Source organism: Erpetoichthys calabaricus, chromosome 10 (assembly GCF_900747795.2).
Source record: "Erpetoichthys calabaricus chromosome 10, fErpCal1.3, whole genome shotgun sequence".
Lineage (NCBI taxonomy): Eukaryota > Metazoa > Chordata > Cladistia > Polypteriformes > Polypteridae > Erpetoichthys > Erpetoichthys calabaricus.
Genome location: NC_041403.2, coordinates 163,158,531 through 163,173,901, shown reverse-complemented (window position 1 = coordinate 163,173,901; position 15,371 = coordinate 163,158,531). Strand labels below are relative to the sequence as shown.

At 41.5% G+C, this 15,371-nt stretch overlaps 1 protein-coding gene across 2 annotated transcripts in view; it reads left to right on the top strand.

Annotated features, from left to right (window-relative positions):
* The window catches only part of LOC114658621 (sarcalumenin-like), a 31,675-nt gene that overhangs the window by 544 nt on the left and 15,760 nt on the right, over positions 1–15,371 (top strand). For both annotated transcript variants that reach the window (XM_028810647.2, XM_028810646.2), the window contains exons 2-6: positions 437–548; positions 3,270–3,363; positions 6,361–6,415; positions 9,172–9,312; positions 11,860–12,020. In XM_028810647.2, coding sequence (XP_028666480.1) covers positions 437–548; positions 3,270–3,363; positions 6,361–6,415; positions 9,172–9,312; positions 11,860–12,020 — 563 coding nt within the window. The remainder of the gene's footprint in view (positions 1–436; positions 549–3,269; positions 3,364–6,360; positions 6,416–9,171; positions 9,313–11,859; positions 12,021–15,371) is intronic.

Below are 15,371 nucleotides of genomic sequence, written 5' to 3'. Positions count from 1 at the left end.
AAGTGTGTCTGCCAAAAGCATTCCAACAACTGCTAGGTTAGATGTACGTGAACCTGTTTTACATTTTGTCTCACTGCCTTGTCTCACGTGACATTAACGTCAAATTGTCTTCCAAGAAGATCACTTCTCGTGTCCCTAGTCTCCCTTCCAAGATTTTTTTTATAATAGAGAGATATACAGTACAGTAGATACATATATATATATTTTGTGTTCATGTTGCACTTTCTTCATACTATCTAACATTTGTGTGGCTTGCTAGGCATTCAAATGGAAATGTCCTTCATAATAATAAATTGAATTTGATATGAAAGGCGCTGTACAAATTAGATAGATAGATCATCATCTTGTGATAAGTACAAAGACTCTCATTTAAAGATATTCAAGGAGGTGTTTTGTCAAACCAAATTTCATTTATTTCTTCTCTCTTTCCTCGCAGGTCTTGTCCAGTTGGCTGGAGATCTAGGGCTCCCCCTACTGCCTCCTCGGAAGAAGATCACAGTCATGCTGATGGGCAATCACTCGGCAGGAAAAAGTTCTTTCATTAACTGGTAAGGATTCGGGTTGAACTGTGGTTGTAAAATATAAATTGAAATAATAGTTACATAAACTGTACATGCTTAGATACAGACATAGGTAAATAACATATAAACTAAGACTAAGGCTCATGAATTAAAATTGCAGATACAGAAGCGGCAGCAAAAAAAAAACGACGTAAAACAAGTGGACAATTCTCAACTCCTGGAGAGGTCTTGGAAAATGCAATATATTGTTGGAAAGTGCGCATGTGGGAAAAGAAACATTACTTGTGTACAACAGATAAGCAATCCTGACCCAATTATTCCTGGAATCGGTCAAAACCACGAGAGTAGCGTGCAGTTATTGACTATACCACTTGGCATTGCATGTCTACATCTGTCAAGTGGATTATACTAATTACTAAATACAGAACTGGTACACATTTAAATGCAGATATGTTCAAACACTCAAATAAAAAGGTATAATCTGATTAAACATGGAATCCAACAATATCTTTCCACTAATTCATTAATGAACTACGGCCAGTTGACAACAGTGGAGATTAAAACTGTAAAGGAGGAAGTCATAAACAGGGTCACAGTCCTGGAGACCTTGGCTAACTGGCAGCCTACCCGCTCCACGGTTTTCTATGGTGGAATCTGTGCAGGCCGTCCAATGTGATAATAGAATCTTTTCATCTGATGATTTCAATGCTCCTTTATTTGAGTTGACTTTTCCAGAAGAGCAGCTTGGCAGTAGAGAAGTGGTCCCAAGTGCCACCTCCAGACACTTCGCTTGTACCCACGATCTCGTCCTTTACACAGAGCTCATGACCATAGCTGAGGGTGGGGATGTAGATCGACTGGTAAATCAAGAGCTTTGTCTCTTGGCTCAGCTACTTCTTCACCACTATGGGTTGGTATAGCAACTGCATAACTATTCATCTGTCGATCTCACCATCCCTTTTCCCCTCACAAGACCCCGAGGTACTTAACCTCTTCCACTCGAGGCACTAAGTCACCTCCCACTTGGAGAAGACAGTCCACCATTTTCTTACTGAGGACCATGGCCTCGAATTTGAAGGTGCCGATTTTTATCCCTGCCGCTTCACACTCGGTCACAAAACTGTCCCAATGCATGCTGGACTTCACAGGTCGATACAGCCAACAGGACCACATCATTGGCAAAAAGCAGTATTGCAGTTCTGGACACCCTCCCCTCCCCGGATGTGCCTTGATATTCTGTCCATGAAAATCACAAACAGGATAGGAGACAAACCACAACCCTGGTGAAGTCCTACACTCTCTGAGAATGGTGCTGATGTTTTTCTGAATATTGCAGACACAGGACTCACTGTGATTATGCAGAGGATGAGTAGCCTTTATTAGAGGCCTTGGAACACAATATTCTCCCAACACAACCCCTCAAAGAACACAGTCACACGCCTTTCTCTGAGTCCAGAAAACACATGTAGACCAATTGGACATACTCCCTTGTCCCCTCCAGGATCCTCATGCGACTAAAGAGCTGGTCCACTGTTCCACAGCCTGGATGGAACCCATATTGCACCTCATGGATCTGAGGGTTCCATGACTTGGTGGAGGCTCATTTCCATTACCCTGGCATAAGCTTTCCCAGGGAGACCTGAGGAGTGTGATCCCCCAAAAGTTGGAGTGTACCCTTGGCTCCCCCTTGGTCTGCCACTTTAGGGGCACGGCTGTTGATGAACACTCACATTGAAAAGGCATATCAGCCATGACAGTCCAACAATGCCCAGAGCCTTCATCATTTCTAGTGTAAGTGCCAGGAAACATTATCTGGAGAAAAGGGGAACTCTTGCTGAGCTGGGAAGCCAGAATGGAAGGACTGCAATGGATTGGCATTACCCAGATTGCAGGACAAAACAAAGGAACAGTGGGGGAAGGCTCCTATTTTGGTATAGATGGCAGCATCCAAGGACCTCAGTAACCATGTGGGTACCTGTAGAGCATGATGGGAGTTGTAGTGCTGTGAGTCAGCCCCACTGGGTCCCATGGATGCCTCCAGGGGGTGCTGCAGAGATTTGTGATCCTTGTTTCTTGGGGTGATTCCATCAGACTATGCCCTGGCACTCAAAGTACTCCCAGGTCTGACATAAAAGGAAGTTTTCCAGCCTCCTGCAGTAGAGTCAAAGCCGAGAGGAAGGAAGGTGACACTTGCTGGAGGGAGGTGGATGGAGAGAGAAGGAAGAAAGAAAGAAGAATATTGTTTATAACCGTGCTTGTGCAACTTTAGAGAAACCTTTGTGAAGAATTTTTATAATGAAAACCTCCATTGTGAATCCATGACCGTGTTTCTGTTGGTTGTGTCCAGGGTGTGGAGCTCAGTGGTGCCCCCTACCTGTCACACTAGGCAGATCTATTCTTCCCTTAGGGCTTTGCCACTGTGGAGCTGCTAAACTACCTCGGTGACCTCCTTCAGGGAAATCGGCATTTAAAGATAATACTGTACCACCATCTTAATCAAAATACATATATAAAAATCAATTCAATAATTTGTCACATGAACATTTTAATGATTATTTCTCAGTCTTTGCTTATTGCAACATATTTGTTTTTTTTCTAAGAATGTATGTGTTTGTGTTTTAAATGAAACATAAAGTTTTGCTATATGCCTACAGTTGTTCTGTGTGTTACAACAGTCGGCAAACCTGCGTTTTCACAAATTATGATGAATATAAATAGAAAAAAAAGTCCTGGGTGATTTCTCAACAGGTATGTGGAGGAACACATTCAGAGGACAGGAGTGGCCATTGAAACCCAAGGCTTCACCTTCATCACTAGTGGGAGGAAGAGGGAGTCACTGACGGTAAGGCTCCCCATCAGCTTCCCTTTTTATTACCTTTATATTAACTTCACCTGTTTGTTGTCTGGTACAAATCTTGTAATCGATATTTAACCCACTTCCTTTTGGCCAAATGACTTGAAATTTTGCACACTTACTCATTTCCGATGACAATACATGAATCAATAATCAGTTTCGCTAATTGATCAATTAATCAACATTAATTAAGAAATAAAATTTTCATATGAAGAATAGACGGTGCTAGTAATGGATAGAAATATTAAAGGAAGTGTTAAAATATTGATTACAAAATTATACTAAAACAAACCCAAGTCTAAAAAGTTGAAAATAATATATATATACTGTATATATATACCCTCTTAAATAAAATCCCTGTGTGCGTCCAGGTGTCCGTGTGTGTGTGTCTTCTGGTGAAGTGCGCATGCGCAGGACACGGTGCGATGCGCGATATTACTGTCAGAGAAAGTTAGAGGCGTTTTACGGAAGTACAAACCAGTATTACTGCGAGAGGAAATTAAAGGTACACAATACAGTGACTCATATTACAGCCACATACAAGCCAGTATTACTGTCAGAGAAAATTAAAGGCATATTACCGACGCGCACGCCTGTATTACCACCAGAGAAAATTAAAGGTATATTACGGACGTACAAGCCAGCGGACGTACAAGACAGTATTACTGTCACAGAAAATTTAAGACACACAATACACGGCGACAGCCCACGAAGAACGGTCAGCTCAGCAAGTAAACATCAACAAAAGAAAGGCTGAAAGAAAGAAAAATACGACCAACAAAAAGAATGAGGTCAAAGTCCCTTACCATTTAATATAGACTGTTCCTACTAATGTTTATGTACTACTGTTCTAGCGCCCGTTATTGTAACGGGCTAAATGACTAGTATATATATATAATTTATTAATTTAAAAAGTGTACTAAAAAGTAAAAAATAAGTCTCTCATACATCGCTTGCAAAATAAAAGCGTGGGCACTTTTCATCAATCAACATTCAAAAAACACTTTTGAACCACCTTTTATTTTATGAGTGATGTATAAGAGACTTATTTTTAACTTTTTAGTACACTTTTTAACTTAATTTAAGCATGGTTTTTAAAAAGTATTTTTTCATATATATATTATTTGTTTTCACCGTCAATTTACATTGAATTTTAAACCTTTTCATGATATCTAAAGATATGACTAAATATTTAGGCTAGAGGTCTGCCACCCAACGAGAGATCGATACCTGATGCAGATCGTAAACATCGGGCACTGGCCAGGCTCAGGTTTCTTTTATTCAAGGTTTTTGTTTTTATAGAAGCCACCTCCACCCCCACCTTTTTCATTTTCGCTCTGTAATTTGCATATCAACCCTCCCCCCCCCCTCCCCCCCTCTTCCCACCTCTCATTCTCTCTCGTGGGCGTGTTTAACCTGAGTGATAACCAGCTAGAGTAGCCATCTTAGCAATGGATGAAGTAAAGCATAAACTTGCAAATGAAGAACAACTCCAAATGTCAAATAAGTCGCTAATGGCTTCATTATGGAACAAACATCACCCTGTTGTAACAAAGGAGAAACAACTCTCTAGTTATGTACAGTGTAAAGCATACTCTGCTGTTGTTAGAGGACAGGATAGGAGAATGCACTGATTGGCCCACCCAACACACGATGAACCACCTTGATTGGTTCACGAGTGCCACTGTGCAATGGGACGAACCTCAGCACCACACCTGAAACAGTGTGAGGTTTTTTTTTACAGTGGTTGGAGTGCCAATCCTGCCACCAACCCTGCAGGTTGTAGGACTGGATGTCATACCCAGGACAAAGCAATTGCAGATTAAAGGGCCTTGCTCAAACGAAGTAGAGTCACTTCTGGCATTTACGGGATTCGAACCGGGGTGCATATCCCTAGCCTCATGATAGCAAAAGAACTGGCACGTCTTCTCTTTGGTGGCATGTGGACTGCGGGTGCTGCCACTCAACTTTGACAACATGTGCTAGTGTGAGAGGCAAATGCCCATGATGCAGAACTTCCTTGCGCCTGTTAAGTCAGTTACAGCTCTTGTCTAATCACATATTTCTGATAAGTACATAAACTTGTTATTATCGGGATATTAGACCTATTGCCACGTTAGTTTTAAAAACATTTATTGATCTAACACAGGAATTTATAAAATTGAGAGCTAGCCATGAGTTTCAGCCGAAAGTGTATGGATCCTACTACTATCTCTCGTAAATGTAAAGAGATTGCAATGATGAAAAGACGGGATGTTTTCAGAGAAATATCAGAGATCATGTCTGATTAATTTTGAAATGACCACAGACATATAGGCTCACGATTACCATAAGGTCAATTACCTGACAAGTACCTGTCACTATGTCAAGTAAGAGTACAAGCTTAAAACTGCAATATGGTGGAGTTAGATTACTGCCAAAATGGTCTGAGTACCACTCATTTTGTTGAGCGCATTTTGTAAACACGAGTGATGCACTTGACACGTGATTGCTCGGTATCACTGCCAAAATAATCTGAGAGCAAAAGCAGCCAGGCAAGGGCGGGACTTCATTCTTCTAGCCAATGGGAGTAGCAAAATGCCAACCAGCCAATCACGAGGCACACATCATTCCCCACCTGCAAACGGGAATGCGCATAGTCTACGCAATGACTTGGCGCTTACTTTTTGTGGTGCTGTCCACCTTGGCTGCACCGCCATTCTAATTGCAGAGTATTTTTATTTATTGCGCTGATTGCGGTATGCAAAGTAAATTGGAGTCAATTAGAACAACAATGATGTTGGGTTCAAGTTTGGGCTTCAGACTTGCTAAATCCAGTCAGGGAGGGTCGGGAGGGGTCACAGGGTCTCGGGTTCGGGCTATAATTTCAGGTCCCTGCAGACCTCTTATCTAGACTGTCCAATTTTTAAAATGTGGTTTGATTGAAAGTCCAGCAAAACTTGAGTGACCTTGACGGCATATCAATGGCTAATTCTTGTCTTTTAGGGAAATGCTACTCTGCACCTGTACCCCCACTTCCAGAAACTTCAGGACTTCACAGGTATGGCATGAGAGCTAATTTAAAATGTAAGTAAACAAATATTAAAAAATTGAATTGATTTTGAAAGGCTTTTAACCTCCTTAGTGTGATGTTTACCCTAAAAAAATGAGTGCAAAACGCTGGAATTTTTTTCAACAAGAAAAATGATATTACGTGTAACGGAAACATGTAAGTACCGAAACGTCAACATAAACACATCGGAGAAATACGTCGAGTGTTCATTGCTTGTACTGGTGCAGATTTAGTCCACGTGTCCTTCATATACAGGGTGGTCCAGATCTAATTACGTAACTGTTCAACTGACAACCGTCTCCCCGCCATTTTGGAATGCAGGGCAGGTGCTGACATCTATCGACAACAAAAAGAATTTTAAGTGAAATCTCTATGTGCAGAGCAGGTGCTGTGAATTCTCTATGTAATAAACTTAATAAGTTATAGCGTAATGAAAATTGCATAATTATATCTGGACCACCCTAACTTTTACGGTCAGCAATGTTCAGTTTTTGATTTTTAATAAATTAGAAAACCTTTCCGAAAACATGTCACTTTGTCATTGTGGGTTATTGAATGTAGATTGATGGCCAAAAATTGGCAAATATTTGGACAACACAATAAAGTGTGCAGAAAGTGAAAGGGTCGGGATATTTTTCTGAATCCATCACACGTCGGTTGTGTGACGTGACAGGAACAAAGTGAGCCGAGCCGAGACTTGCTGCAGGGGCTTGATGTGTATTTCATGTTTTAGAGGCATTCCCTAATAATCGGGACATTTGCTTAGGCATACAATTGGGAGTGGTCTCCTCTTACACCAGGGGTGTCCAATTCCTGTCCTGGTGGGCCACAGTGGCTGCATGTTTTCATTCTAACCATCTTCTTAATTAGTGAGCTGATTAACTTGTTTTGCCTTTGTTTTAATTGACGTGACTCAGACCACTTAGTTGTTTCTTTTTCCTTAATGAGCAGCCAAGCAATAATGAGACACAAAACAAGCCACCAAAAGACCACCTGAAAATAAGGAAAGGTGAAGGTCTCGATCATGTTGGTCAACTCAGGTCACCAAAACATCTTGACGGTGGTCTTAGAAAAAAAAGGAAATTAACAGTCTGCTGTGGCAGAATGAGAGCAGCAACAAGTCATGATATTCAATAACGGCTTTAATTAACAGCAAGACTTGGCTTCTTATTAAGAAACTGGTTGGAGTGAAATTGGCTGGAGTTTGATGTTCCAATTTAGCTGATCAACTGTTGGCTAGTTTCACATCTCATTTGTATTTTGCTGCCATTTAATAAAGACACAAATTAATTCCGAGGACTGAATCCTTAAAAACAGGGATATTAAAATGAAAGGTAAAGGAGTTAACTAGCAGTGAAAACTGGTCACTGATTAGGAAAAGGGTCTGAATGAAAACCTGCAGCCACTGCGGCCCACCAGGACCAGAGTTGGACACCCCTGCCTTAGACTTTCTCGTATACTCAAATATGGGGATGGATATTTGAGGAGTAAACCGCCAGACAATGATTATATTCTGTACATCAAAGAACCATCAACAACAAATCAAATCAAATTAATAATATATTGAACAATTATTATAAAAGTAAAGATGAATAAATCGGACTCTGCAGCCACATGAATAAAAGGTAAAGTACCAATTCCGGTTAACAGAAATAGCCCAAAAGCTGATAGAAATCTACGTGTTGTACCTAATACTTGTATGCATAATTTGGTTGACCCAAATGAAAGCGTACTCAAGTTACACACACACACACACACACACACACACACACACACACACAGAGACACACAGACATAATTCCAAAAATTGTATTTTCGGACGTCGACATTCATCAAAATCTTGAAATTGAATTTTTGGGGGATTCCAATACTTTCCCTTTACTTTGTGTACGAGGAACTCAGGGAGGTCTAAAACGTCGAGCTTCATTAAAATCTCGACATCAAATTTTTGGACGATTATAATACTTTCCTTATACTTCGTATACGTGAAAGTAATACGCACTGAGTACCAATAAAAGTAATAATTATGCACTAATTATTCATTTATGGGACTGAGTTTCTCATTTTTCTTTGTGGCTTATTCTCTCCCGTGCTGGTATTCATTACAATATTCTCATTGGTTTTGTCTGAAGATTGTAATAATTGTCTCAGCTACTGTACGGATGACCCTGTTAGGAATTCACCAGTCAGTTGAAATCAACTGCGATAATGCGGTGCTTACTGACATCTAGTGGTACAATAGATGATTGCAGGCAAACAATCCTGTGAATCCTAGGGGAACACTTTTTCCGTTACAACAGATTTCTTAATGAGAAAGAAACGTCCTGTGTTTATATTAAACTTTGGATTCGGTCTTTCCATACTTAATTATCTTGCTCAATGCAGGGCTTGAGTCTGTCCTGGTGCAAAGCAGGAAGCAACCCTAAATGAAGTGCCATCCCAATGTCAGCACCCTCACATGCACACCCCACACTTATACTATTTTAATTTAGAATCTTCTGTGACCAACATCTTTGAAGGTGTGGTAGACAAAAGAGTGAATCCGTTTACTGAGACAGAGAGAAGGTGTAGACTGCACACGGTATCGGGGACACGGAGGTAGACAAGCTAACCACTGCACTATAATGCTGGATTTCCTATATCTCTTAAGTAACTGCATTTCTACCTCATAAATATTTTATACTCCTGAACATTTTAGTTTCTTTCATCTACTCGTACATACATTAATTTTTGTTTGCTTTTAGGAGTGGCAGATTATCTGTCTACAGAGATTTCATCCTCCAGACAGAAGAAGTTCAGCCTCGTCACCTTCATCGACACCCCGGGTCTGGTAGATGGCGACATGAAGTACGAGTTTGATGTTGAAAAGGCTCTGATATGGCTTGGTAAAAACTGCTGAAACTCGAGGGTTCCTCTGAAATATTTTATCAAGGGCGTGCTTGACATCTAGTCAATCCTCCTTTTATTCAACATGTCATTAATTTCCAGAACCAGTACATAAATGGAATGTTCCTGGGCATTCCTTCACTTTGTCTATGGATAGCTGAGCATTTTTATATTAGATATGACAGATTGTCATTGATCATTGTAGGCCCTAATCTCCAAAGTGACATTTACTTTGTGATTTCTTACCCCGGACGGGGCACCACAAGAAAAGAAACTGAAAGGACGGGCTTTGTAACCAAATGGGAACAAGAATCCTTATCCGGCAGGGTGGCCGGGATGTTGAAAGGACCAGGGGAGACAACAGCATCTGTGTACTGTATCCCCCCGATACTCTAGAGCAGGGGAGTTCAACTCCAGCCCTGGAGGGCCGCAGTGGCTGCAAGCTTTCATTCTAACCATTTTCTTAATTAGTGGCCAATTTCTGCTGCTCATTAATTTCTTTTGCCTTATTTGTAATTGACTTGCTATTTGCAGACCCCTTAATTGTTTCTTTTTTCCTTAACTAGTAGTCAAACAATAATGAGACACCAAGTGAGCCAACACATGACCAGCTAACCTGCGTCCATCGTACAATATCTGAAGATAAAAAAAGGTGAAGGTCTGCTCAGGTCTATAAAATAATTTGAACGGTCTCTTCAAAATTTTGGGAATGTCTGCTGTGGCAGAATGCGAGCAGCAACAAGCCATGGAATTAAATAACGGGTTTAAGTAACAAGAATCATCTTCTAATTAAGAAACTGGTTGGAGAGAAATAGGTTGAAGTTAAGTGGTCATCTATCTGTACACTTTACATATCATTTTTATTTGGCTGCCATTTAAGGAAAAAAAATTAATTCAGATGACGGAGTCCTTAAAAACACAGCAATTAAAATGAAGGGAATAGAAGTCAATTAATAGCAGAAATTGATGAAGAAAGTGGTAAGAAGGAAAACCAGCAGCCACTGCGGCCCTCCAGGTTTGAAGTTGGACATCCCTGCATCCCAGGGAGGTGGGTCCCCTTAAGATACAAACAGGGCATCATGGGAGTTGGAGTTCCAGAATACAGCCCTGTTGGATTCTGTGGGTGCTACCAGGGGGCACAGCAGGGAGATATGGTTCGTACTTTATGGGACACCTGCCTGATCTGTTAGTGCTTCCAATGGATCATTTCCTAGACCCAGAAATACTCCCGGGTCAGAGATAAAAGAGTGTTAAGGAAGAGGATTGTTTTCCGTGCTTTTTATACTTTGATAGTCCTAACCTATGTGTTAAGGTAATGTTTATTAATGAACCAGGACTATATCTGAACCTGTGACTAGTTTGGGTGTGATTGTGTCTGGGCCTACTAGTTACAATTAGTTAATTATAGTACTGGAAGGTGTTGTGAATTGGAGCCCCAGAAATAGAGAAAGGATGTGAGGCCTCCAAAATAAGCCCCCCAAAAAAGCCAAGACCTTCGCTGGCCAGCCCAGAAGAGGCTCACTCCAATCAGGTGGTCCCCCACCTACTACACATTACCCAATGTCCCTCTGAAACACATGCACACAACACAGTGGTACTGCCCTACCACTTTAGATAATCTGAAACATGTAATGCCATCAGCAAGGTGCCTGTTGATTATGTTTTTAATTACAGTGACAGGAAATTTTCTTCTTACTACATCATTACGTACTTTAAAGTGTGGAGACAGAGTCTCCAGAAAATTCATGTGAGGAGCAAAGGGGACCAGGAGATGTCACATGAGGTAGAGCCGTGATAAGGGACAAGCAAAGATCACTGAAAAAATTGTAAATAATCAGCAGGCAAAACACGAGAGCAAATCGAAAGAGCAGTCAGGAACGGAAGGAATTCGAAAACTGAAACAAGTCCTAGCACTAGGTCTACTTGATAAATAATTTGATTCACTTTGTTAATCCCCAAGGGGAAATGGCCTTTTGGGGATCAGAACACAAGATCAGCCATTACACGGTGCCCCCTGGAGAAATTTTCAGGTCAAGGGCCCAACATAGTAGGATCACTTCTGACAGTAACAGGATTTTGATCTGGCAACCTTTGAGATACCAACGAAGAGCCTTAGCCACTCCACCTCTCAATAAATAAATAAATAAATAAACAAGCTACTCTATAAAAGCTTCAAGTCATCCACCACGAGACAAAGCTACATTGTGGAGCCGACAAATTTGTAGCGAAATGTTTGCATTTCTTATCATGGCACCACTTGCAGTCATGCCGAATAAACAAAATGAGGTGCAATATTTCAGGCAGGGTTCATCCCCTCTTTGTGTTTTATGTCTTTTTTTGTTCATTTTTGAGTCTTTGATTTGTGCTAATGTTACTTTTGTTTATTATTTGCTGTGTTCACGATGTGCCTTGTGTTTTGTGGGGGGTTCCCCAAGAGGCAGAGTCACCTGTCCATCACTGTAAGGGGCCGCAGAGTTAGGGTTATGGTATGTTAGGTTATAAGACAATGGACTTCTTTCTTCTTTTACTTTTTTGTCTCTGTACAGGGGACCAGGTGGACCTCATTTTTGTCTTTTTTGATCCAATGGGGCAGGCACTCTGTAAGCGGACACTGAATATTGTGGAGAAGCTGAATGAGAAAAATAACGAAAAACTGAGATTCTACCTGAGCAAAGCAGATGAAGTGCCACAAGAAAATGACCGGCAGGTAACCAAAGCAGAGGGAGCAGTGATTGCCAGATAACCTCAGCTTACATTAGTGTGTTGATTGTGACTGCATGGTTTTAAGTTGTACTATTCTTACTTTACATTTCACTTTCTTCTTCTTCTTCTTCTTCTTCTTCTTCTTCTTCTTCTTCTTCTTCTTCTTCTTTCAGCTGCTCCCGTTAGGGGTTGCCACAGCAGATCATCTTTTTTCATATCTTCCTGTCCTCGTCATCTTGCTCTGTTACACCCATCACCTGCATGTCCTCTCTCACCACATCCACTAACCTTCTCTTAGGCCTTCCTCTTCTCCTCTTGCCTGGCAGCTCTATCCTTAGCACCCTTCTCCTAATATACCCAGCATCTCTCCTCTGCACATGTCCAAACCAATGTAATCTCGCCTGCCTGACTTTGTCTCCCAATCGTTCAACCTGAGCTCACCCTCTAATGTCCTCAATTTCTAATCCTGTTCATCCTCGTCACACCCAATGCAAATCTTAGCATCTTTAACTCTACCACCTCCAGCTCTGTCTCCTGCTTTCTGGTCAGTGCCACTGTCTCCAACCCATATAACATAGCTGGTCTCATTACTGTCTTGTAGACCTTCCCTTTCACTCTTGCTGGCACCTGTCTGTCACAAATTACTCGTCACACTCTTCTCCACCCATTCCACTCTGCCTGCACTCTTTTCTTCACCTCTCTTCCACACTCCCCATTACTCATTGTTGTTGATCCCAAGTATTTAAACTCATACACTTTTGCCAGCTCTACTCCCTGCATCCTCACTATTCCTCTGTCCTCCCTCTCATTCACACACATGTATTCTGTTTTGTTCCTACTGACCTTTATTCCTCTCCTCTCTAGAGCAGATCTCCACCTCTCCAGGGTCTCCTTAACCTGCTCCTTACTCTCGCTACAGATCACAATGTCATCAGGAAACATCGTAGTCCACGAAGACTCCTGTCTAATGTTGTCTGTCAACCTGTCCATCACCATTGCAAATAAGAAAGGGCTCAGTGCAAATCCCTGATGTAATCCCACCTCCGTCACTCCTACTGCAGACCTCACCACTATCACACTTCCCTTGTACATATCCTGAACAACTCCTACTTCTCTGACAATCCCGACTTCCTCATACAATACCATAACTCCTCTCAAGGCACCCTGTCATATGCTTTCTCCAGGTTCACAAAGACAATGCAACTCTTTTAACTCCTTACATTTCAGTTTCTTATTTTAGTATATTCTTTCATAGTAAAGGTCTGTGGTGTCACAGTCAATACCATAATGGGATATGGCATGATCGTCATTGACTTATTAAGTATATTAAGTGAAAGCTGCATAAGAAATGTTGAACTGTGCTCAGTTTTGGTCTCCATATTACCAAAAAATTAGACATAGCAATGCTTCAGAAAGTCCAAAGAAGGGCGACCAGGCTGATTGCAGGAATGAGAAATATGAGCGATGAGGAAAGATGGGGGATGAACCTTTGTAATTTAAGCAAAAAGAGATTAACAGGTGACATAACTGAAGTTTTTTAAAATTTTGAAGGGAATTAGTACGGTAGATCCCAGCTTTTACTTTAAAATAAATTCTTCCACAAGTATAAGTGCAAACAGACAGAAACTTGTTAAGGGCAAATGTCACACAAACGATAGAAAGTTTAGCTTCACACAGAGAACCACAAGCTTAGGACACACATGAGGAAGTAGAGCGGTAGAGAGTAGCGAGAGGCAGGAGTGGGAGATGTCGTGTGTAAGAAGAACATAGGAAGGAGGTTGTCAAGGACCCTCAAGGAGAGTAGCCTGTGGCTGAAGATGGGTACTCCTATTGAACAATGCTAGGGAGCAGGAGCAACCCGGTATATGGTGTCGTTCACACGCGGACACCAAAGGACTGGCGGTGAGAGGTGTGTGTGTGTCTGGTTCAGGATTGATCTCCACTTACTGCTAGGTTTGGCCAGGATGGGTGGAAGAAATGTCAGGTTTTAGAGGGGAGCATTGGGGCTCATATTTTGAAGATAGAACTGTCTCTAAATTTTAACCTTGTTTTTATTGGATTTATTTGTTAATGACATTTTAACCTCTGCTGGATATACCGATTTCACAGGTTTAATGGATTATTTATAGAAGATTTTGGATGTACTGCACTTTAAATTGAACACTGTTTGATTTTTAATGGATTGTAATAACAGCACTATCACTTTTGCACCTACCCCTTGGCTGTATGTGTGTGACCTCATTTACACGGCTCATCTCGGTTCATGACTATCGATGGTTCGGGTTCAAGAGGCTCCCGGACGCAATAGGAAGCATGGAGCCGACCCGGACTTTGACACTTAAGTTGTGTGTAACAATTATACACAACAAACCAATAAATTAAGAAATTAACCCTTTCAGCCCTGGATTTTCTGTTTTTATGGGAAAAATTATTTTGTGATATATTCTACCTTTGGGGTGTCTAGGAAGCTCAAAAATGAAAAAACAAACAAATTATCACTATTATTATGCAATAGCTACCAGATACTTCCAATACTACTCGTTTCACTTCTGTGCTTTGCAGACTATATGCCAGTCTATCCAGTCTGTGCTAATAGTAGCATGGCCGGTTCTAATGGTTACAAACATACCTGTGCTTTACAAAAAAATGGCTGCATATATATGTACTAGTAATAGGGTGTCAGGGCCGAAAGGGCTAATTATTATTATTATTATTATTATGTAATGTAGCCATGAAATGAAAGTATTACAACACACATCCATATTACTAACCGAGAATGCTAAACCGGATATGGACGCAGGTACATGCCCATGGACGCAGGAGCCATAGTGCGCAGGCGCCACACAAAAACGAGGAATCAGCCCCCCGCCCCAGAGTGAAACGGGAGAGACTACAAACAACACAGCCACACAAACAAGAGGAGTCAGTGCCCCGCCCCAGAGTGAAATGGGACAGACTACGGAGTCCACAAAGGTTCACAAATCAAACCTGAGATAGTACGGAAAGCGGTAATGACACAGCCACACAAAAAAGAGGATACAGCCCCCCGCCCCAGAGTAAAACGGGACAGACTACAGAGCCCACAAAAGAATACGGAACCCTAAACGTCCACACCACACAGCAGAGGGAAACCCGACATAGTACGAAAGGTGCAGGCGCCTACATCATGCGTCTAAAACACCGCAGGCAAAACCCCAAGATGGTGCAGAAGCCCCACAGACCCGGACTCCACAGCATATGTGAATCACATTACAGTAATACAATATTATAAGTACTCACAGAAACAACAAACACAAGAGGCGTCCGCATCCCACGCCACAGTCAAACCGGAGAGAGTACGGAGTCCCCACACGTC